This window comes from Octodon degus, unplaced genomic scaffold (genome assembly GCF_000260255.1).
Source record: "Octodon degus isolate 3935 unplaced genomic scaffold, OctDeg1.0 scaffold00178, whole genome shotgun sequence".
Taxonomy (NCBI): Eukaryota; Metazoa; Chordata; class Mammalia; order Rodentia; family Octodontidae; genus Octodon; species Octodon degus.
Genome location: NW_004524754.1, coordinates 3,096,995 through 3,120,025, shown reverse-complemented (window position 1 = coordinate 3,120,025; position 23,031 = coordinate 3,096,995). Strand labels below are relative to the sequence as shown.

The following is a 23,031-nucleotide window of genomic DNA, read 5'->3' as shown; positions in this document are numbered from 1 at the left end:
CTCCCCCTCCAGGCTGTTTCCTAGAAAGCTCTATCAGTGCGGCCACGCTTGGCGCAGACGCGTCGCGGGCTTGTCAGCAGATGCAGTGGCAAGGAAGAGGCTTTTGAACCACTGGTAGCCGGCCCCGGCCTGTGGCAGCCCTGCGCGTCTCGACAGGTCGCCCAGGGTCGCCCCCAAAAACATGCTCCATACTGCTCCAGGGCCACATCCTATCAAAGCAGAGGACCACCCTGGGCACACACCCCCATTCCTCTTCTTCCTCTCCCTGCACGTGCGGGGTGGGGGGGGCAGAGGACGATGTCCGATCCCTCTGTTGGGGCTAGAGAAACTGCTTTTTAGTCGTCAGGAACCTAAACTTAAGGGACATACCAATTCTGGGTGTGCGAGGCGTCTGTCCCCCCCCCCCCCCGGCCCCGGCCCCGGCCCCGGCCCCCATTTTTCACTTAAGAGATCTGTTTCTACATTGCTCTTCCTGGTCTTCAAGTCATCTACCCTCCACTCCTGGATCTTGAACACGTGGGACAGGAATATTACGGTCCAACTGAAGGAGCCCATGTCGGAGGGTCGTACTGCAGAGTGGGGCACCTAAGAGAATGTGCAAAATGAGATGGAATCAATAGGACCCCGCGGGTTTTGTGGGTTCCCCTATCGGGGCCCCTGGCATGCGGGGCTGGATGCAGGGAGAAGGCCTTGGAGAGCGCGGGAGGGGTGAGGAGCGGAGGACCGCGTTTGAAGTTCGGTCGGGCCAGCTGCTGTTCTCCGTAATAACAAGAGGGGAAAGGAGGGAGGGAGAGATTGAAAGGAGAAGGGGAGGGGAGAAAAGGGGAGGAGGAACCCGGGAGGGGAGCGGGGCCGAGGGAGGAGACCTAACTGCTCGGCCAGCTTGCGTCACAGCCTCAGAGAAGAGAAGAGCGGCTGGGGAGCGCGAGGCGACTTTGAAGGGAGGACCGGCGCGGGCCAGGCTCGCCCACCGCCCAGCCCCTCCGCGCTCCCCTCTCTGCCCTCATCTTTCCCCGGAAACCCCCGATTTAGCCAAAGGAAGGAGGCAAGGGGAACCTTTCCCCTCGTCATCCGGAAAAAAAAAAAAAAAAAAAAAAAAAAGTTTTGCACCCCGGAGCACACCGAGGCGCGAGTGGTCTCCCAGCTGGCCATGGAGCTATTGTGCTGCGAGGTGGACCCTGTGCGCAGGGCCGTGCCGGACCGCAACCTGCTGGACGACCGGGTCCTGCAGAATCTGCTCACTATAGAGGAGCGCTACCTCCCTCAGTGTTCCTACTTCAAATGTGTGCAGAAGGACATCCAGCCCTACATGCGCAGGATGGTGGCCACCTGGATGCTGGAGGTAGGTGTGCAAGCGACACTCGCTGGCTGCTCCGGGCCCCGCCCCATGCAGGACCCTGACACTGCGACCAGGCGGCCCCCCGCGCACCTCCTGGCCAGCGCGCGACGTGATCCCGCGCCCTTTGGGTGGCGCGACGCGTGGCCGCATTTTGCTTAACTGGGGAAGGAAAATCTGGGAGCAACAAGGCCGTGCTGGAGCGGGGGTGGGGAGCATCCTGCGCGTGTGTGCCCGCGTGTGGCTTCCTCGTCCTCCCACCCCCATCACGACCTGACCTTTGCAGAGTCGCGACTGTTTTCCGTGCGGCGAAGAGAGAAGGAACATGAAAATTGGGACCCCCGAGTAAAAAGGCAGCCCCCCAAAAGGCCGGAGCAAAGGCGCCCTGGCCTCAGGTCCCCGCGTGTGGTCGCGACTCCGCGTTGGCACTTCAGGGAGGAGGGGGAGGGAAGAGGGAGGAGGAGAGAAACTGGGAATGCGAGAGCCCCGGAAGTCGCCTTGAAGAAGCGTGCGTTTTAGGGGAACCCTAAAGAACTCTGTACCCTGCTCGCTCTGAACTATGCGGAGTGCCCACGTAGACACAGCTCAGGACCTGCCATGGTTTCGCCATGTTGCTTTGCAAAGTCCAGTTGGAAAGTCTGGACGTCTCTCCTCGCTCTCCTCTCACCCCGTTATCCCAGTTCCCCCGCTTCTAACCGTGCCCTTTCCCCCAGCCCCCAAGTCTCTGAGGTTACTTACAGTGTGGCCTTCGCGAGCTTCCTCTGTGCGTAGATCTGGGTGGGGTACGGGGGGAGGTGTGTGCCCGGGAAAGTCGGGGTACCCCTAAATGGGAAGTGGGAGCCCCCGAGAGCTCTGGAGGACCCCCGCACCCGCCTCATCCCTGTCGACCGCGCGCGCCCTCACTCCGGTGTGGGCCGCGGCCGGACGCTCCCGCGCGGCTTCACCCTACGCGCTTCCCCTGGGTTCCGAAGCCCCAGAGGCTGAGATACAGACCTCCCAGCCCCTGAAACCTCCGTTTCCGGGAGTCGAGATCCTTCTTGGGGTTTTCATGCTGAAAGTGCTCTGCTGGGATATTTCTTCGATTTTTAATTATTTTTTGAAAGCTTCCCCCCTGCTCCGCGGCGTCCGCGGTCGCAGCGCTCTTCCTCCCCTCTCCCTCCCCCTCTGCCTCTCTCTGCCCTCCCACCCCCCCAACAGCGGCCCCTGGGCCCCGGGGACCCCCCGGACAATTTTTCCAATTGTCGGGAATGATAGAGCAGGGTCTGAGGGTCCGGATGAGCCCAAGAAGTAGACCTCTCGAGCCTCCAGAATATTTTTATTGATTTTTTGAAAAGATGACGAAATCCAAAAAAGAGTGAGTGAGTTAGAGTGCGCCGAGGAGGGAGCGGCGCGGCAGAGCGTGGGGCGCTGCGCTCCGCCTGCCTGGGGTCGGGGCCCTCAGTTGCTACCCTCTTTGACCCGGTGGACCACCCAAGCACTGACTAGCTGCTTGGTGCACCCAAGTTTTTGCATCTTTTGTTGTTTTTCACTCTGTACTCCCCACAGACTGCTTTTTGTCCCCGTACGTGGTGCTTTTCATCCTGTTTCTACCTTTGGATGCTGTTTTCACTCTGCTCGGACCTTTCCCACTCCTCTTGTAGGTCTGTGAGGAACAGAAGTGTGAGGAGGAAGTCTTCCCTTTGGCCATGAATTACCTGGACCGCTTCTTAGCCGGGGTCCCCACCCCGAAGACTCACCTGCAGCTCCTGGGTGCCGTCTGCATGTTCCTGGCTTCCAAGCTCAAAGAGACCATCCCGCTGACCGCGGAGAAGCTGTGCATTTACACAGACAACTCCATCAAGCCCCAGGAGCTGCTGGTAAAGACGCCCCCCCTCTGTCCCCTCTCAGCCTCATACTGGCCTCCCAAGCCTAATTCAGGATCCGGAATCACCCCACCGCTGAAATTTGCACACTGCTAACAGACATGCCCCAGAATAGGCAAGAACTGTTATTTACGTTCCTACTATGTGCCAGCCAGTGAGCAAAGCACTCAGGCTTACAACCATGAACAAGCTACTTTTGAAGTTTGTGGTGGCTACGTTCATTGCACGCATTCATGCACACATGGGGGGGTGGGGTCGTGGAGCACATTAATTACTATCGCTAATATTTTAGTATCCACAATTTCAAAACTGAACTCTAGAAAATAGTCAGACTTCTCATGAGAGGAGTGTGTTCTCCTGATAGGAATACGTTGTGTGTCTCTTAGGCACCTAACAGTCACAGGCAGCATCTTTATAAATCAATAAAGTCTGGAGATACCAACACATAGTAGCTGATCACGGAATAGAATTACACAAACTTTTGAATAAAACCAAAATTTGGCTTTTTATTGGAAGAGCCAGAAAGCTGAGTTTCTAACTGTGGGGTGCCTTTGATCTCTCTATCCCTCTAAGTCCTGTCTTGGTTCTAGTTTTGTGTCTGGGACCCCCCCACCCCCATCTTTTTCCCTTGCGGCTTTGTCCATAGGATGAGCATAGCCCCGCAGGCCTGGGTTGGTAGAGAGGTCTCCAGGCCATCTTCCATGGTTTGCACACCTTCTCTGCACTGGTTAGGAAAGCCCTCCCCCTCCTCCCCATCCCCCCTACCTTCACCCCTCTCACAGCTGAGCCAGGGCCGGGGCCTGCAGAAAGTGCAGCGGGCTGGACTGGCTTCTTGAACTGAGCTCTTTGTGAAGTGCCTTCTTTCTGGGTCTGTGCTGCCATCTAGTGGCAGACATGCGCAAGGCCGGGGAGGAATCACCGAGAATGTAGAGGGGGCATGAATGACTTCACCTTTGAACTACTGCCAGATTTCTGCTGCCTCTGGTTTGGCCCAGGAGGCCCGGAAAGGTGCTTTCTTCTGGGAGATCTGCTTCCTTTAATAATGGTGCAGCACGGATGCTTAGTACAGTGCTCACATTCCCGGGGTTGAACCCTAGGCTGGGGTTTCCAGCTGTCTTTGAAGACGCTGCTTGTTGCATAGTGGATCTGGAGTTTTTACTCCATTGCTCTGCAAAACCCGGGACAGACTTAAAAGCATGGGTTGGTTTTTTTTTTTAAAGTGTGTTTTCTCATGAAAGAACAGAAAAAAGAAACATTGGTTCATAGTGCTTCAATGGGACGGTGAACTAGAGATATTCAGACAACCCACTTCTTCCAGGAACAGCCAGGCTCATTTATACTGCTCCAAACAATCCTGCCCATTTCCATCTCTCATCTCTTTATCCCAGACCTGTGACTTGGAAGGGTCCTTCTGCCAGCTGAGGTTTAGCATCTGTCCTCAGCTTTGCAATAAATGAGATGAGGCTGCTTAGGATGAATCAGAGCAGGGTGTGAGGCTGTGAAGGTCTCAGCCTTTCCTCTGAAGATAGTGATTGATAGGCATATTTTTGCTCTGATTGTGCACAATGGCTCACAAGAAGGAGAGAATTAAGGTGAATCACGAGCTTAGCTGCTGGTCCACATGAGAGTGCTGCATGGTCCCAAGTTTGACTAAGGGGTGCTGAGACCCCAAGCAAGCATACCCCCTTCGCCCCAAGTCAGCTCTATATGCCAAGCATGCTTGCCAGTGACCATTTCAGTCCTTCGTCATGACGGCAGAGGTCTATGAAACACTGAGGGGAATGTGCTGAGTATCACATCTCTGAGATTTCTGCATGATACGTTAAGAGGAAAATTCTAGCAGCAGAGAGAAAAATGGCACCTTTTTGGCACCAAATAAAAGTCAGCTAATTGGTTGCCAAGGAGTTGGGCTTATTTTGCATTTTATCTGCATACACCATTTTTCCATGAGGATTAAAAAGACCATCAGTAACGGAGACATATACAATACATAGCTACCAAAAGGTCGCAGTGACCGTGGCCATATCATTGCGGGTCCAGCTTTCTGGGTGGGCAGGCTGCAGTGTTTCATGGAATTCAGGGTCGGGTGGGGCTGCTGGAGCTAGAGAGGAAAAGAAACAGAAAAAGTTAGAATCTTGGCAATAGCTACCTGGACCCTCAGCAGTCTTAGGGGAGCCTCACCTCACCTCACGTCGCAAGAAGAGTATCAACTTCAAAGTGTCAGGGGCACAGGGACCAACGAGCCCACCTTCCAGTTCAGAAGCCTCATTCCAGTGAGCAGTATTAGGGCTGGTGTGGCTCCTCAGCTGTGGGTTTTATACTCTTCTGTCTCCCTGGCCAGGAGTGGGAGCTGGTGGTGTTGGGCAAGTTGAAGTGGAACCTGGCTGCAGTCACCCCACACGACTTCATCGAGCACATCCTTCGCAAGCTGCCGCAGCAGAGGGAGAAGCTGTCCCTGATCCGCAAGCATGCGCAGACCTTCATCGCTCTGTGCGCTACAGGTGAGAGCAGGCAGGAGAGCAGAGGTTCCTGGGGCTGGGGTTCCTGAGAGACAGTTTTGATACTCAGGGAGGGGGCAGTCCTAAGTAATCTAGAGTCCTAGGTTTCATTCCTGGGTTGTTTGTTCTTAAACTTTATCAAAGCTGGTGTATTCTTTCGCGCTGCTAAACCCATAAATGGTTTATGGGGACAGGTGTGGTAAAGGGAAAAAAATTAGTGCCTGTTAAAATGTTCTTTATGATGTCTAAAGTGCTCTTTGAAGATTATATATACTGCTTACCGATTGTATATAAATCTTTAATCTTTTAAGGAAAAGGATAGCTTGGAGATAAGCCCAAGAGGAAATGTAAGGGCTGGGGCAAATATAGGTTGAAGGAATAACATCAAGAGAAGTATGTTGCTTTCCTGATAAGTGGAAGGGAGCAGAAAGGCATTCTTTTTCCTGTAGGCTGTTTATTGCCTTCTTGCTGCTCCCTTTGCTGGGTGGGAGGGGACCTGGCGCCTCTCAGGAAGGATTTGCCCTCTAAGCCCGGGTCCTCCCTGCGTTCATGTCACTGCCAAAGGCCTCCTGTCAGTTTCAGCTTCAGCCTTTAACATAATAGTTGCTTTTTCCTGTTAAACACTTTGCACCCACAGCAGGGATCCCACGTTGATACATAGTTGTTGTTTGCCCATTCCTTTTGCATTTTCCTAATTAACTAAAAGCAATGGTTTGACAACATCTCACTAGAGTGAACCTTGATTGGTTGATCACAGCCAGGTGGGAGGCCCCCTAGACCTTAATGACCCAGGACAGAGGTGTCAGGAGTTCATATTCTCACAATTAGAAAAGTAAAGAAGTAGCTATCTGGGGAGACCACTTGGGGTGATTCAAGTTTATTGCCCAGGGATAGGGGGAGGGATTAACTTCAACACCTTGTTACATGTTCATAAATAGGATAGGTGATTACAAGATGTTTAGCAGTGTATATGCTATTTGTTTACTTAGTGACCCCTCGGTGACCTAGCACCAGGTGCTTAACCTCTTCAACTTCATTGTTACAAACCATCCTACATTAGCATTATGGTTAGGAAGATTAAAATCAGAAAGGACGTACACACCAGGGATTTGTAAATCAGATGTGTAGGAAAATTCCATGGTACTGTGAAAAAGCTGCCCACCATCTCAGCTTTTTAGCTGCTCCAGCTAAGGTAGCTTCGAGGACTTGCCTTTTCCAGCAGGGCTGTGGGCTCCACATTTACGTGCTGGCTCAATGTAGGATTCCCATCGTCCTCCTTGTGGGTGCAAAGGCCAGGTCTTCCTTGTGGCCTTCTTCAGTCCTGCCCATGCAAACTCTGTTGGGCCTCACGGTGCGCACGCGCCACTGCCCCTCTGGTGTCCTGCGGCTGCGGGGCAGCAGCCTGTGGAGGCCCCTCAGCCTTTGCTGCCTTTGGCACGCAGTCATTCTTTGCTTCCTTCCCTTCTGCTGTCTGGCCAGGGCTGAGAGGTCAGTCCCTTGTTGACCTGTCACTTTGCCTCCCAGGCCTGGCAGTGGGGGAGGGGTCAGCCAGTCCTTTCTCTCTGGCCCTAGGGCAGCTGACCCCCAGCCCTGGACTTCCTCATTGCCCAGCTGTTGATGGCCAGCGTTCTGCTTTGGCCTTGTCTTTTGACTGACAGATCTTTTGGGGTCTGCTCGCCCTTCTCTCCTTTCTAATCTTGAGGGTGCTAGGTGGACTTACCCAGGCATGGAAGGACCCCCCAAATTCTGCATTGAGCAGAGGCCCATTCTGGGATCTTAGGATCCCATCCCCCGCTCTTGGCCTTCTTGCCCAGATCCTTGGGGTGGCTGCCAACTCTGGGGCCAGGATCGGGAGCCTGAGATTCAGAGACTGAGGACAGAGGTCCAAAGGGAGGCGGAGCCACCATGAGGGCGGCCTTTTGGGGGCAGTGAGCTAGCCATGGGCAGGAGGTAGGGAAGGGTAGGAGAAAGTGCACCTCCAGTCCCATCTGAGCAGGTGCCAAGTCCTAGTCCCATGGTACATGCTGCTCAGAGCTGAGGAAAAGGAAGAGGCCCGTCTTTCAGGGCATTTTCTCCCCCATCTGCGTGTAGATTTGTACAGATTTGAGCCAATTGAGTCTCTGCTGCCTGAAGGTCTCCTCAGTAGTCTGAGGACAGTCCATAAATACCAAAGGCTGTTTATCTTGGAAGACACCCCTCCCGGAAAAGCGAGCTTCCCCGTCACAGGGCCAGAGGCGATGAGGTGAGTGCCTGGGGCACGTCTGGCCAGTAGCAGGTGCAGGCTGGTCCGAGATTGGCAGGAAAGAGACCATACCCTCTGCCTCTGCCCCTCCCACGGGTGTCTCTAGAGGCTCTGCAGCCAGGCCCTCGGGGCCCACAGTAGGGTGCAGGGGTAGGGGAGTCCAGAAGAGATGGTAGGTAGCCAGGCCTCAGGCTGCAGGGCTGTTTTATAGGAAAAGCTGGTTGTGAAAGAGCTGGCAGAGGTTTCTCAGTGTGCAGAGAGCAATGTATGTGAAAGGGGAGAGTAGAGTGGGCCTGGAAGCGTCGCCCTTGTCAGGCTGCCTTGGTTGGGCTCGGGTGAGATGGTGGCAGGGAGAGAGGTGGCCCTAAGATGGCTTCCGGGGAAGAGAGCCTCAAACTGCCCGCTGGCCCTCTCCTGCCCCGTGCTAGGCTATGGAGGCTGCTTGGGCGTGAGGGTCTTCCAGCTGTGGCAGGGAAGCAGAGCTTTAGTTCCCCCAGCAGCAGATGCCAAGAGAGGACTGGCTGTAGTGTTCAGGGTCAGACTCAGCATTGGGAGCTCCCTCGCCCTCATGTCAGGCCCAGCCAGTGATGCCCGTCAGCTCCCACGATGCCCAGGATCTCATATTTAAACTTGGAGCAGAAGAGGAGGTCCATCCCTGCTGAGCACCCTGCTTTTGCCCCTCTCTGTGCTGGGAGCTGCTGTGAAGTGTGGCACCTGCCTGTGTTACACACCAAGGTGGCCCAGACATCCCCCTACCCTGAGGCTAGCACCTCAGGTGTGACTAGAGGCCTTTGGTCTCCCCAGTCGTCTTTAAGCACTGACCTGTGGGGATGCTGGTGTACAGACAGTAGCGCCAGCGCCTCCCTTCTGTGACAGCGAGGTGAATGAATGCCGCTCCCCTCCTCCTCCTCCTGACATTAGCATTTATAATATTGTGGCCTTGGCCTTCCTGCCTGGGCCCCAAGAGGCCGGGGTTGTTGGGAATGGAAGATGCATGTGTGCGCCAAATGATGTCATCTGTCAGTCAGGGAGCACCCTGGGTTTGGCCCTTGAACTTCCACCTGGCTGCAGGTTGGAGGAAAAGAGGGCACAGTCCTGGGTCTCCTCTACCTGGTGGACAGGAGCGAGGCAGCTACGCCACAGCCAGGCATCAGTGCTGAGCTGGCTGTGCAGGGCTATGGCATAGGTGACTTTAACTCTGTAGAACCCAGAAAATATTACCAAGCAGTGCAGACAATGTGGAGTGCTTCTCATGGGCCTTGCTCAGATTAGGGAATCCCCTGGAGCCATGGGGCTCCTTGGACATCTTGGGGCAGCTGAGCAACTCATGCAAGGCCACAGAGCCTGCAGGTCCCATGGCCAGGGTTGGGCTCTTCCTGGGGTCTTCTCTGCTTTTGGGCCTTGCAGTCCTAGTGTCCTGTCGGGGCTACCTTGAGCTCTCCAGCTTGTGGTGAGTTACGCAGTTCTTCTCTGTGTGAGTCCAAAAGTCTATTTTAACCTGAGGCCCCACACTCATATGGAGGGATGTGGCATAGGAGCTTCCCTTCATGTGCAAAAGAAGGTGTTTGAAAGTAGGGATTTTAGGTTCCTTTTGCCTTAGTACTGTACCACAGCCCTCCCCAGCTGCTCTGGGCACTGGGTGACTTCCGGGTGTGACTGCACTACTCTGTTCCTGCCAGTGTCTGTCTGCCCTTCCTCGTGTGTGCTCCTTCCATTCCCTGTGCACCCTCCCACTTGGGAGGACAAAACAGCAGGAAACTTGGGAAGGCTCATAATGGCCGTTTCTGGGCCACAGATGCGGGGTAGTGGGAGGTGCTCTGGGAAGCGGACCCCATACCCCTCCCTGTGCTCAGCATGGCCGCGCCTTACTCACCCTGAGGAGACGCCAGGGGTGTCTGCAGCACTGGGCCTGCCCTTCAAAACCTGCAGGGAGGTAGGGGTAAGAGGAGTCAGCAGTGGTGAGGATGACACTCTGCTTGCCGAGAGCTGGGCTCTGCATGTCTGGGGGCTGTTTTAACTCATCTCAAAAGGACAGGCACCACGCAGGGCATGTCACTGTGACTGTTTGAACAGGTGTGAACAGCACCTCTAGGAGCTCCCCCTGTAGTATACACCTCAGCACTGAGAACACACCATGCTGCGTAGCGCAATTTTATTTTACATTCTGGTGTGAGCGGGAGATAATCCATGCAACCTGGAATCTGGACTAAGGGAATACATTGTAAAGACAGATCATGACACACTCTCCCCCACTGGACGCCCCTCTATATTTTCTTAGGACATTGTTATACAAAGGAAACTCTTAACACTTCCACATTTACATGCTCAGGCATCCTTATCTGTCTTGAAACTGGAGTTCTGGGCAGCCCCACCTATGCCTGTTGGCTCCATCTCCCACGTAGAACTTGGTTTCTCTACCACAGGCCGACAGGGCTTCCTGGACAGAGGCCTGTGGCCCAGGGATGGGGAAGCTGGCACTCTGAGGGCCTAGGGCCAAGGGCTGGCTGCATCGCACCATGAATATCATCAGGGGAGGTTACTGGGCAGAGACCAGAACTATGCCCTCCTGCGACCCATGTGGAAGAGACCTACAGCAGAGTGGGAGCAGGAGACCTGACTCTTACACAGTCGCAGGGGTGGCAGCAGCGCAGGCAGGGACAGAAGACGGCAGGTGTTGGGGGCAGCACCATAAACCCGGCCCTCCAGGTGGAATTGGCAAGTGGCAGAATAAGAGAAGCCAGGGAGGAACAGACGGCCAGGCCGCTTGGTGTTTCTGGGAGTCAGCCGAGATGGGCGGGGAGGGCTGTGTGTGGCTCAGGGACCTACGGGGTTTCCAGGATACCACAGGCTTAACGCTGGGCAACAGGCTCCACACTGAAAGTGCTTCCATAACTGGCGTGGTGATGCATGCCTGTAATCCTGGCTACTTGAGAGGCCGAAGTGGGAGGATCACAAGTTCTGTGCCAGCCAGTGCAGTTTAGGGAGACCCTCATCACAAAATTAAAAAAAATTTGGGGATGCGGCTCAGTAATAGAGCATCCCAGAATTCAATCTCTAGTACCAGGGTGGTGGTGGGGGGGGGGGGCTTCCAGAGTGTATGTTTTTTTTAACAGGACATTGTATAGAAAGAAGGAGAAGTAGTACAGTGAGCTGGATTGTGTGGGTTTAGCCCAATATTTTTGTTATAAATTGGAGTGTGTCTCATCTCCCCTCATGCGTGCATCTTCCATTTCTGCATCTGGCAAATTCCTTCAAGTCCCCTGCAGCTAAAGATACGTGCGGAAGATTTACTGCTGTCCAGAACTCCCCCTAGGATCAGGAGAGGAGAAACTGCGACCTCTGTAACCCCTCAGCAGCATGAGGGACAACTTAGACGCTCAGCCTCAGGTCTCCTGTGCACCACATTAGGGTAGTGGACCCTACACAGGGTGTGATTGAAAATACAGTGACTCTTTATATTTTTTCAGGAAAAGACATAGTCATTGTTCTCCCCTCAGAATACTCGCCATCACTTTAAGCACACTTGTTTCATTGTTCTTACCACTTTCTGAAGCAGTTCTAGAAGTGTCTTTGTCCACTGTCTTTATTTGCACTGTCCTGGCTGTCTCAGTGTCCTGAAACCATCTAAAACATTTACCTTTCACTGTCACTTTGCTTTGGGGAAGAGCCTGAGGTCACAGGGGCCAGATCTGGTGAAGAAGATGATGTGACCACACCACCATGTTTCGCAGCCTTTCTGTTGTGTTGAACTGGACAGCAACACTCACTGTATTTTCAGTCACACCTCATAGAGACAGAAGAAGATATCCAGGACTTCAGAAAGTGGCAGGAATGCCCCAATAAGTGTGCCCAAAGGGAAGGGGGCTGTTTTGAGGGAGATTAATGACAATATGTTTTGTAATGTAATATATTCTTGGAGTTGAAACAGTCAGTATAGTTTTCCATTACCACTTTTGTGGCTGGGGCATGAGTGACATAGGATAGAATTGTGAGATCCCTTGCATGTTGGTGACAATGCAGCAGCTCTGCTCTGATGCTTCACTAGGTTCTGTCCTGTGTCATAATGTCCACAGGGTCCTTGACGTGGCCTTGGAGTTGATAGTGGTGTGAAACCCTGCCTCCTTTCCCTGTGCTGGTGCTACATGGACTTTGTTGTTGTGTCTAGAACATTTTGGGGATCCAGTTAGTGTTGGGTGCCAATCTAGAGACTACAGCAAGATCACAGCAGGGCAGTTGTTCTTTGTATAATGCTGCCTGAGTTCCCCACTTGCATGCCATGGGGTCCCCTCCCCCTGACAGCCTCAGACCTCCTCTGATCTGTTCCATCACCCTGACCTTGCTGTCTCTGCTGGGACAAGAGTAGTCCTTTACATGTGACTGTGGGACCCAGAGGGCCAGGACCTTGAGCCATCTGTGATTCACTGTGGACACTGAGATGAGCTCTTGCTTCAGTCTCTTGTTTAAAATCCCGATGATTCCTAGAGTGACCCATAAATGAAGATCTTGTCGTGTATGTACTTGAGTGAGGGGCCATGCCTGCAGCCACCCCTCCGCCTTCGTGCTGCTGGGGATCTGAAGGCTGCCAGGCTCTGAGAGCCAACCGGCTCTGAGTCCCCTGACCTCCTTGTCTGTTTCTTGCAGACTTTAAGTTCGCCATGTATCCGCCATCGATGATTGCAACTGGAAGTGTGGGAGCAGCCATCTGTGGGCTCCAGCAGGACGAGGAAGTGAGCTCGCTCACCTGTGATGCCCTGACCGAGCTGTTGGCCAAGATCACCAACACAGATGTGGTAAGTGGCAGCCGCCTTCCTGGTCAACACCAGGTGTCTTTCTCTCCCCTCCCCCCAAGAAAGACAACTGGTTTGGTACCTGTTTTTTTTTTTTTTTTTTTTTTTTTTTTGGGGTTGAACTCAGGCCCTTGCGCTTGCGAGGGAAGCGCTTATTCCACTGAGCTATCTCCCAGGCCTCTGGAACCTGCTTTCTGAGATCCATGCTTAAAGTAGTCCAGGATTAAGCAGATGAAGCTCCTTTCAAGGTAATGAAAGACTGCTCCATAAAGTGTACATCAGAGCTCAGCAAGTGAGACAAGTGGGGAGGGCTCTCCACTGATTTCCTTCTGGTGTGGGCTTCCCGGTGGGCCAGAAATCCTGCTTTGTGTCCATTACTGTCCACCTTTTGAGTGGAGAGCCTCGGATTTGCTCCCTGAAGGCAGTAGGTGCAAAGGGAGTAGTGGGCAGGCTGACACCAGGAGTCCTGGCAGGCAGCAGAGCCTCTCCAACCCTCCTGCCTCTTCCCTGTTCCTCCTTGTAATGGGTTAAAAAGCACTCTGAAAAGATAAAGTGCTGCTTGAATTCAAGACACTATTATTAGCTATTGACTTTTTCCATTCTCTGGATGGACCCGGGTGGTTGCTTCCAGTTGCCAGAATTTGGAGCTCCTTAGCAAAAAAAGCTTTTGAAACATACCAGAGTGCAGCAAGGCCCTGTCTGAGTGGTATGGTTCTGAGAGGCAGCACAGAGGACATCTAGAGGCATCCTGAGTCGAGGGCAGAGCTGGGCCCCTCTGCCTCTGAGTCCTGACTCCAGCCTGGAAGCTTCCCGTGCTTCTGCTGGAGCTCCTGGGAGCTTTTTGTTTGGAAAAGACCTTTGGTTGAAAAGCAGCTCAAGAAAGGGGTGGTGGCTCTGAAGCACTTGGGCGGCACCACAGAGAGGCTCAGGAATGCAGGGAAACTTTGAGATGACACTCTTCGGATGTTCCAGGGGAATTCAGAGTGCCCTGTGTAGGGGATTTATTGAGTTGGGGTCACGTGATGTGCAGGCTGAGGCTGCTGCCTCTGCCTCTCAGGCTGTGCCTGGAGCCCTGGGCTGTAGCTTGCTGGCTGTCTTGCCCACCCACCTGTAGTTCACCTTGGCATTTGCTGCCTGCTCAGAAGAAATGGCAGGTGTTACAGGGCCTGATGGTAAAAATCCTGGGTCCTTCACTGAACTAGTTTTTAGATAGGCTGCAAAGTCCCCTCCAGCACATCATGAAGAATTTTCTAATCCTGCTTTTCTAATCCTCCTGAGAAAAATTGTGGACAGAACTGAACATTTATAGCAGTGGTCCACTTCCTTTTCTCAGTGTCTCCTACTAAGACTGCCTTATAAGTAGGATTCCCAGCCAGTTGAAGATAGGCACTTCCTCAGCCCCTGGAGGCACGATGGCCCTGACAAGAGTTAACCCTAGGTACTGTCACCTCTTTGAGATATTTATAAACCTGCTCTTTCTGGCTGATCACCCCACCCAGTCTCTAGCCTTCTGCCACATTGCTGTCCCTGATCCCTTTCCTTGTGTCTTGGTTTTCATGATTCTCCAGCCTGTCTCTTCTACTGGAGGGACTTGTCTGCTCTTTAAGGAGACTGTGCCCCTAAAACAGTCAAGCCTACTCTGGACCCAGCTCATTGCTTAGCAATCGCAGCTATTGGGTTGGTGTTGCTGTTTTTGCAGTATGTAGCTCAGGCTGACTTCAAACTCAAGGCAATCCTCTTCAGCCTCCTCTGAGCCAGGATTATAGACATGCACCACCACAACTAGCTAAGGTACCTTATTTTCAAAAGGGGCCTCTGCCCTGCTTCTTAAGCAGAAATCCATGTCCCTGCCTTGTTCTCACAGTAGGAGTGGGAATGAACATTTCAATATTAAAACCCAAGCATGCACAGAGGTAATAGAACATAAAATTCATACCACTTGTTTAGGTAAACATTTGAGCAGTTCTGAGCCTGCTTCTGCTCCCCGGAGGCTTGCTCATGCTCCCCAGAAATATTTTCAGTGGGAGAGTTAGAGCTGATGTGGGCTGGGCCGCTCATGTGTGCGGTCTCCAGTCCATCAGCTATACTGTCCGCAGCCCTGAGGTCCAGGGCAGAGCATGGTAGGTGGGGCTGAGAACGCACTCGGATTTGACAGGAGGTGGCCTTTGCTCCATGAGCTGCATTTACCATCTCTGGAATCAAAATGTATATTTTGAGTGCTTCCCCATCCATTTCTGAGCAGACTTTCTGAAGACCTGGTTAGTGCACGCTGATGTAACATGAGGAGGCACGGAAACACTGAGGCCTGGTCCCAGGCCCTGTCTTGCGAGCTGGGTGTGGCTGGAAGGTGGGACATGGAAAGCTCTCATCAAGGAGCTGGCTGATACAGAGAATCAAAAAGAGCATTACATTTCCTGCAGATTCAGACCATAGATAAGTGAGTTCTGTATAAATGCAGTGGGCCATTCATGCAAAGGAAGGCGCTCTTGAGGCCTGATATAAAAGCAGGTCTCTTTGCAGAGTACAGCTGGTAGTAAATAATTCTCTTGGAAACAAAGTGTGGCATACATATGCATGTAGTGGGATATTATGCACTCTTGAAAAGCAAATAAAATTCTGTTACAGTGTACCTGAGACTTGGAAGTAGTGACACCAAGCCAAGTAAGCCAACCACAGCAGACAGGATGTGTGACGTACCTAGCTGGACTAGTTGGGTACAGAGGATGGAAAGTGAGAGAGCGAGACCAGTACTCCAGGGAGGGGAGGAGTTGGTGTTTAGTGGGTACTGGGTTCCTGTTTGGGAGGATGAGAAGCTCTGGAGTGCAAGAATTGTGGTGGCTGACAACTACATGGATGTGCTGACCACCAGTGGAAAATTATAAAATTTATGTCACATATCTTGTTTCAGTAACCCATGTACATATATTCTGTGTGTGTGTATGTGTGTGTGTGTGTGTGTGTGTGTGTGTGTATACCACTTCCTCATTGTCAGGTGCCTGTAAGTTGCTGGTGAGCTCTCTCTAGAAGTCAAGTATACACAGACCCCAGACCCAGTCTTGCCCCTGGCTCCCTTTCCCAGGGATCAGAACTGTAGGGCTGTCCCTAGGCCAACACCTCGCCACCCACTGCCCATGTCTCCCGCTCGCAGTGCTTATCCCCACTTCGGGCGGGCATGGGTTGTCCTGAAGCAACTATGGAGAGGGTCCCTGCAGTCGGTGCAAGACTGCCAGACAAGTCCCTACAGCTTGCTGGCCATCTGCAGTTAGCTGGGACAGAAGGGATCACGGAGCTCTGAGAAAGTGGGCTTTGCTGCTCCATGTGGTTGCCAAAGTAAACTGGAAAGCTTCATTCCAGAGAGAAAGCGAGCAAGCAGGCTGACAGTGTTTCAGGGAAGAAGAGTCTCAGAGGGTGGTGTATTTTAAGTACTTTCCCTCCCAGTCCTAATAGTTGCTAAAAACAGACAGCAGCCGGATAGGCTGGGGGGGGGGGGGGACCACTGCAGAGGCTTCCGTTGCCAAGAGTAAATCAGAGCAAAACGGATGGGCCGGCCCCTGCAGAATTGGGGTTCCCCTTCCGTCCTCAGCACTGCACTCACGCCTTGTGCCAACATTTACCTCACTGCTCACTTGTCTATAGGACCTTGAATGAGTCCCAGCTTTCATCCAGAACCGGGCACAGCCCCCAGGAGTGAGGCTGAGGGGAAGGAAGTAGGGGGAGACAAAGGGTTGCAAGTGTGCTGTCACCCATCCGCATTGGCTGGAAAGCTGTGTCGATGGCTGTAATGTATGATTTGACAGAAATTGTTATTGGGGTCCTCTGCATGTGGCCTGACTTCATCTTACATTGAGTCAATGAATTTTCATATTTAATGACACTTCACTAGTTAAGAGCAGGACTAAGAACATGTGAGGTTACTGGAAGATGTTTAGCACAAGCGATGTCAACTCTGAGTCATCTGATCATTATACTGAGCCTTTTCTATCTGGGTTGCATCAGAACTCTTGGTCACATTCTTTTTTTCTTTGAAAGGTCTTTTTTTTTTTTTTTTTTTTTTTTTGCGGAACTAGGGATTGAACTCAGGCCCTTGCGTTTGCCAGGGAAGCACTTATTCCACTGAGCCATCTCCCTGGCCCTTGGTCACATTCTTAAGCATAGCTCAGAGAAGATTCCAGAAGTCTCTTCTTCAAGGTCAGCCAGGTGTTTCAAAATCCTGCTTGTCAGGGAACCAATTGGTAGAAGAAAGCTCCCCTTGGGTCACATACTGTTCGGGTCCCCAGCACGCCTGCAGTCTCTCTCTGCTGGAAGCCTGCTACACTCTCAGCACACCTGGTGTGCCTACCCAAGGACCTTGCAAGTCTGTGGTCAGGACCCTGGAGACCCTGGTCAGGAGGGAGCTAGGGGTGGGGAGGTGGACCCTCATGCACGTCCCTGCCTGTGCCTTGCCCAGCGGCCTCATTTGTTATGCAGGGAATCCAGCCAAACAGCCTTCGAAGAAAAGAAGAATGAGATAGTTTCCTAAGTTGTCTCTGTCTAGAGTTGGCCGGGCCTGGAGCTCATTCAGCCTTTGTGCCCCTGTTGAGTGCTGTGCGTGTGTGATGACAGTGCCCGACGCGGTTACACTGGGCTCATGGTAGGAGTTCCGCCACCAGCCCATTCATGAAGCAGGGGAGGGTGCGGGGCTCAGGGCCTGAGCCAGCAAGCAGAGGAAGTCCAGCCCTTCCACCGAGCTCTAGCTGGATCACAAACACCCGACAGGACTGGGGCTGGGCTGGGGCAGGGCGGCTGTGCAGTAGGGGGAAGGGCTATGTCCTGGGGTTGGAGGGCTGCCGACCTCCAGAGCTGTGAGTGCCACCTGTCTGGCTGACAGACGAACGTTATGGCCTTCCTTTTAATCAGCTTAATTTGGAGCATCTTAGCACAAGGTCTGGTGTGATAGGCGCTTGTCGCCAGGCTGGGATTCTGGGGCCGTGGGGCCTTATGTCCTGGGCATCTCAGCCTGGGGGGCACTGTCCTTTTTCTTCTTCTGGCCACTTGGGCTGTGTCTCCCTTCCCCAGAGAGACTTTCGCCTGTGTCCTTCCTGTAGCCTGCATGATCCCGAAGCACACAGGGAGAACATTCTAAGCCTTATTTTAAGGTTTAGTTTCTCCCTTTTTGTGGTTTTGTTTTCTATTTGTTTTTTATTGTTTTGAGACAGGGTCTCACTTTGTAGCGCAGGCTGGCCTCGAACTCACCTCAGCCTTCCCAGCACTGGGATTACAGTCATGTGCCATCCTGCCTACCTAGAACAGAGCCACACTGAGGCAGATTCAGGTTGAATCCACATCACAGGAAAGAAACCAGCCACAATGGCCCTCTAGACTCCAACTCCCTGCTGGAAAAGAGGGTATTTGATGGTTCTGCCCCTGGCTTCAGTGCAGCTGCAGCAGCAGTAGTGTGGCTGGGTTGGATGCAGGGGTAGCGGCTGCAGGTCCACACCCCTCCTGGCTCAGCTCTGTGAGCAAGACAGAGTTCTGGGCATTAGGGCCCCAGGTCCGGTGGCAGATAACACCCCTGCAGGCTTCTCCTCTCCCTTCCCCTCCCACTGCTCCCCCAAAATCCACAGGCCCTGTGGTAGCACAGGAAGATTCTGCAGAGTTAAGTGAGGCTGTTAATATGAGAGCCTGCAGCCCTCTCTCCAGGGAAGGGTGCTGCTTGCCCCATCTGCAGAGAGTAGAATGTTGAAGCCATTTATACCAGACAGGCTCTGAAGATTCTCATCTGTCTGAGCTGAGAATGAAGGACTCCTGTAGGTAAAACTTGACCTGGCAGCCTAGTGTGGCAAACCTGGCTACTAAGGAGGCTGAGGTGGGAGGGTCAAAAGTTCCAAGCTAGCCTGGAATAAAATCCTGTCTCAGAACAAAATATCAAAAGCAAAACAACAGAAAAGAATGGACATGTAACTCAGTGGTAGAGTACTTAACGTCCCAACATATCCAAGCACTGATGCTGTCCCTAGCACCAGCGAAGGGGGTAAAAAGCTGAGCTGGTAACTGCAAGCAGGGTGGATGTGGGGCCTGGAGGAGGGCTGCGTGGAGAGCCCCAATGTGGTTAGCAGCCTGTCCTGTCCCAAGGGAAGCTAAAAGGCCACAGGGACCACCACTGAGCTCCTTCTTGTTTGGGGTCACTGCTTTAGTCTTTTTTTTTTTTTTTTTTTTTTCTTTCTTCTTCCAGGAGGAAGGGTCAGTGGTCAAGAGTCAGCTGGTGTCAGTGATGGCTGCTTTGGGTTTGTTTGGTTTTTTGTTGGTCTTCTTATTTTAATGTATTCTTTGTTTTTTTTTTTTTTTTAGGGAAGGGTCTACAGGGCTGGGTGTTCAGGTTCTCACTACTAGATAGGACTCGTAGTGATCCACCTGATTACAGCCTCCCAAGAGCTGGGATTACAGGTGTGCACCACCAGGCCTAGTCTCAAATCTCAGCATGCCCTGGGGCGGGGCCTGCTTGCAGATACTTTAATCCACTGAGCTATTTCACCGCCTCCTTGAATTGTTTTATTTATTTATTTTTGGCGGAACTGGGGATTGAATTCAGGTCCCTGCGCTTGCCAGGCAAGCGCTTATTCTGCTGAGCCATCTCCTTGGCCCCAAACTTTTTTTTTTTTGTTTTTGAATTGATTGTTAGGGGAGGTTTTTTTTTTGTGTTTCGTTGCTGAGGACTGAACCCTTGCTAGCAAGCATTCTACTACTGAGCCACATCCCCAACCCCCTCAGTGATGGTTGAGTTGAAACAACTGAGGGGAGGAGAGAGGATGTGTTCTGTATGGAGTCTGACGTCTCCTTCATGGCATGTAGAATATCCTGTGTGCGTGTTCCTGGCGGGACCTGAGGTCCGCGTGCCCCTGCTGCGTGTGTTACCTCAAATTCCCAGCTCTAAATGCTCAGGAGGAGCAGCTGCAGGTGTGGAACTCCTCTTGAGGGACTCGGTCAGTCAGAGCAGCTGAGTGTACAGTTGGAGGCTGGTGCCTGGTTGCTGTTCACCCCAGGCTCAGACCTCCAGCCTCCACAGCCCATCCTGGGTAAATGCCGGTCCATACCCAAGTCAGAGAGTCCGAGCTGGGATGCCGGTCCCTGAGGTCTGGCACTGAAGGTGACTACTGGAGCAGGATTACTTGTATTGTTACAGAATAATCACCTATGGATCGTTATATATCATCTCAGTTGCTCCTCATCTTTAAGTGTTTTGTCATCCTCACAGTTTAGCTCCTGCCTGCTACAGTGGGTAGGCAGTGTGTCCCACCCTCCTTGACTTCATTCTTCTTCTGTTTATTTCCTGAGACTCAGTCTCACTACTAGCCTAGTCTGCCCTTGAACTCACAGCGCTCATCCTGCCTGGCCCCCTGAGTGCTGGGATAACAGGTGTGTGCTATCCTGCCTGGCCTCGCTGTCCTTTCTTGTTTCGGATGGAATTGCATCTCTGCCCTTAGCTCACAGTCTGTTGTGTTCTTCATCTTAATTTTCATGAAAAGCTCTAGTTTGAAATGTGGAACGGATGTGAGATGAAAAAGGGAAATTGGAACTGGGGGACAGGTCAGAAAACTTGAATCCTTTGTGGTTAACTCCCAACTTTATTTTAAGTCTTTGAAAAATCAATCCTGCCATTTTGGGGGGCCTGCTCATTAGCTCAGGGGATTTAAGTGCCTGCTGAAACAAAGCAGTCAGGCTCAGGATGCTGTGGTTCGATCCCCTCATCCTCAAGCCAAACCAAACCTGCCCTAAAGGCGTCCTGAGCGCCACCCCGCCCCCAAAAAAATCCTTCTGAAAAATCAAAAGGCTGGCCAGATAGCTCAGCGGACTAAAGCACCTGCTTAGGCAGAGTGCAGTGGCTGGGGGTTCGATCCCCAGTGTGCCATGCCGTCCCCGATCCCAGGGCGCACTGAGACCGCGATTGAGACTGGGCATGGTGGTGCACGTCTGTAATCCCAGTGCTTGGGAGGCTGAAAACAGGAGGATCACTATGAGTCCAATCTAAGTAGTGAGACCCTGTAGACCCTGTACTAAATACATTTAAAGGGGCCAGAGAAATGGCTCAGTGGAATAAGCACTTCCCTGGCAAGTGCAAGGGCCTGAGTTCAATCCCTGGTTCCGCCAATAAATAAATAAATAAATACATTTAAAAAAGAAAATAGAGGTATTACTTTTCCACTTGGCAAAATATAAAACCGTTAGATGGTGAAAATTGCAGTGACATATACCCTGGGCAAGTGTGTAGTGAACTGCCAGGCCTAGAGAGAGGGGTTTGTGCACGCTTCCACACACACAGGGCTCTGGGGAGTCCAGGAAGCAGCTCACTGAGGAGAGGCTGGGCAGGACTGCCAGGAGCAGGCTCCTCATGGGACCTACAGTCCCTTCCTGGTGACAGCCGTGGCCTGGCACTGCATTCCGTGTCACCCAGCTCTTAACAGCTTCTGCCGGGGTAGATGCACTGTGGATTTTCCCTACCAAATATAGACTAATAAAAGCAACACAGCAAATTTTTGCTTATTCCCAAATTGGACAAGCTCGAGCGTCCAGAATTTCATAAACATCTGTATTGTGTTTTTATGAGAAGTAAGCAGGAAGTCCAGGATTTTGTTGTTTCTCACACACATGGTTCAGTCCACCTTCTCCCTACCTATTCTTTGAATGGAGCTGACTCCGGCCGGCTGCTGCTGGACCTCCCCTGCTCTGCCATCACACCAGGCAGAAGACACATGGGGGGGTCCTCTGTGAATAGGAACCATCACACTTAGGTGGACCTTCTGGCTCAGAGTAAGGCATCCAGAGAGTTCCAGCTAAGTTGTGTATTATGATTATGTGATTAGGGTTAGGCAAGAAACTACCTCCATCCAATCCCTGCAGTTGCTGGCCCATGTACATCCCTTGACGTGGTAGCGTCCTGTGCCACTCAAAGACCAGCTCTCCTTTAGTCCTCCTAGAAAATGAGCAGAGTTGCGCAAGTGAAATGATATCTGCTGTCTTCATGGAGTGTTCTGTGCCCACCGCGTCCCACTCACAGCTCATGTCTGGGTCCTGCTCCTTCTTCTAGGATTGTCTCAAGGCCTGCCAGGAGCAGATCGAGGCTGTGCTGCTCAACAGCCTGCAGCAGTTCCGTCAGGAGCAGCGTGAGGGATCCAAGTCAGAGGATGAACTGGACCAAGCCACCACACCCACAGACGTGCGGGACATCGACCTGTGAGGACACCAGGGGGACCCCACAGGAGAGGCGCGGTCACATCTTCTCTCGCCTCTTTTGGTTGTTTTGTTCTTTTGTGTTTTAGGATGAAACTTTAAAAAAAAATTTTTGTTTTGCCCCCACCTAGATCATATTTAAAGATCTTTTAGAAGTGAGAGAAAAAGGTCCTATGAAAACAGAATAATTAAAAGCATTTGGTGCCTATTCAAAGTACAACATAAGGGAATCCCTTGTATATTCGAAGTTACTGTCTGACTATGTAAAAGTAATAGTAAAATACTTATGAGAAAACCTACAGAGTAGCTAGAAGATATGTACACCTGCAATATGGGGACAAATTAGAGGAGACTCTGTTTTTGATGTTGTTGAACTAGCACATAGGCCCCTTTCAGAATAATTGCAAGAAATTGTATGTGCCATCTATGGCAATATTAGATTGCAAAGCAATGAACTCAAGAAGGAATTAGAAATGAGGAGGGACATGGTGGGGAGGGGGTATAAACATCTGTCCACGTGACAACCATTTGCATGCGGAAACACCTTGCTGCCAAGACCACGTGTTACTAAGCAGGAGCGTTGGTGAGTTTCTGCGTATGTACTTGTGCTGTCTACAGTAGCTGCTACCTAAAAGAAGTTGCATTTTGCCAGTGGGGCGATTGGCTCCCAGGCTTCACGTTTGGTGACTTCCTTCTTCTTCCAAACATGGTTCTTTACAGAAACTGCCGTATTGTTAACTAGTGGGGAAATTTAACTATGGGCCATGGCCAAAACTCATTGGTAGCAGACAGAATCCCAGGGTGGGACCTGTAATAGAAGCCTCTCTTCTGTTAAAGAGAGTGAGGTGACTTTGGAATCCTTGATCAAGAAAAAGGTTTTTTTGGTGCTGATTGGCATGTCTGGTCCACAGCTTAGCATTGTTATAAACCATTCCATTCGAAAAAGCACTTTGAAGAATTGTTCCCAAGGGGTAGATGGGATGGTTTATGCAAATCACGCTGAATACACCTTCCCTCTTCTCTTTGCCCTTCTGCTTCCTGCCCCCAGTCTGGTTTTGTTCACTTCCGGAATCTGATATTCTCTGGTACGGAGCTCTGGTAT

General features: G+C 51.9%; 1 protein-coding gene across 1 annotated transcript; it reads left to right on the top strand.

Annotated features, from left to right (window-relative positions):
- The first annotated feature begins 907 nt into the window (after window positions 1-907).
- Ccnd2 (cyclin D2) lies at window positions 908-22,028 on the top strand. The gene is made up of 5 exons (XM_004643572.2): window positions 908-1,342; window positions 2,977-3,192; window positions 5,540-5,699; window positions 12,580-12,728; window positions 21,787-22,028. The coding sequence occupies exons 1-5, from the start codon at window positions 1,151-1,153 to the stop codon at window positions 21,934-21,936; spliced, it is 867 nt and encodes a 288-aa protein (XP_004643629.1). The 5' UTR covers window positions 908-1,150; the 3' UTR covers window positions 21,937-22,028.
- Window positions 22,029-23,031: the final 1,003 nt, after the last annotated feature.

Bases quoted from the DNA above. Each gene is read 5' to 3' on its own strand.
- Ccnd2 (XM_004643572.2), top strand. From the start codon at position 1,151: ATGGAGCTATTGTGCTGCGAGGTGGACCCTGTGCGCAGGGCCGTGCCG. The intron at 1,343-2,976 runs GTAGGTGTGCAA...CTCCTCTTGTAG, and splicing joins TGGCCACCTGGATGCTGGAG to GTCTGTGAGGAACAGAAGTG. The intron at 3,193-5,539 runs GTAAAGACGCCC...CTCCCTGGCCAG, and splicing joins TCAAGCCCCAGGAGCTGCTG to GAGTGGGAGCTGGTGGTGTT.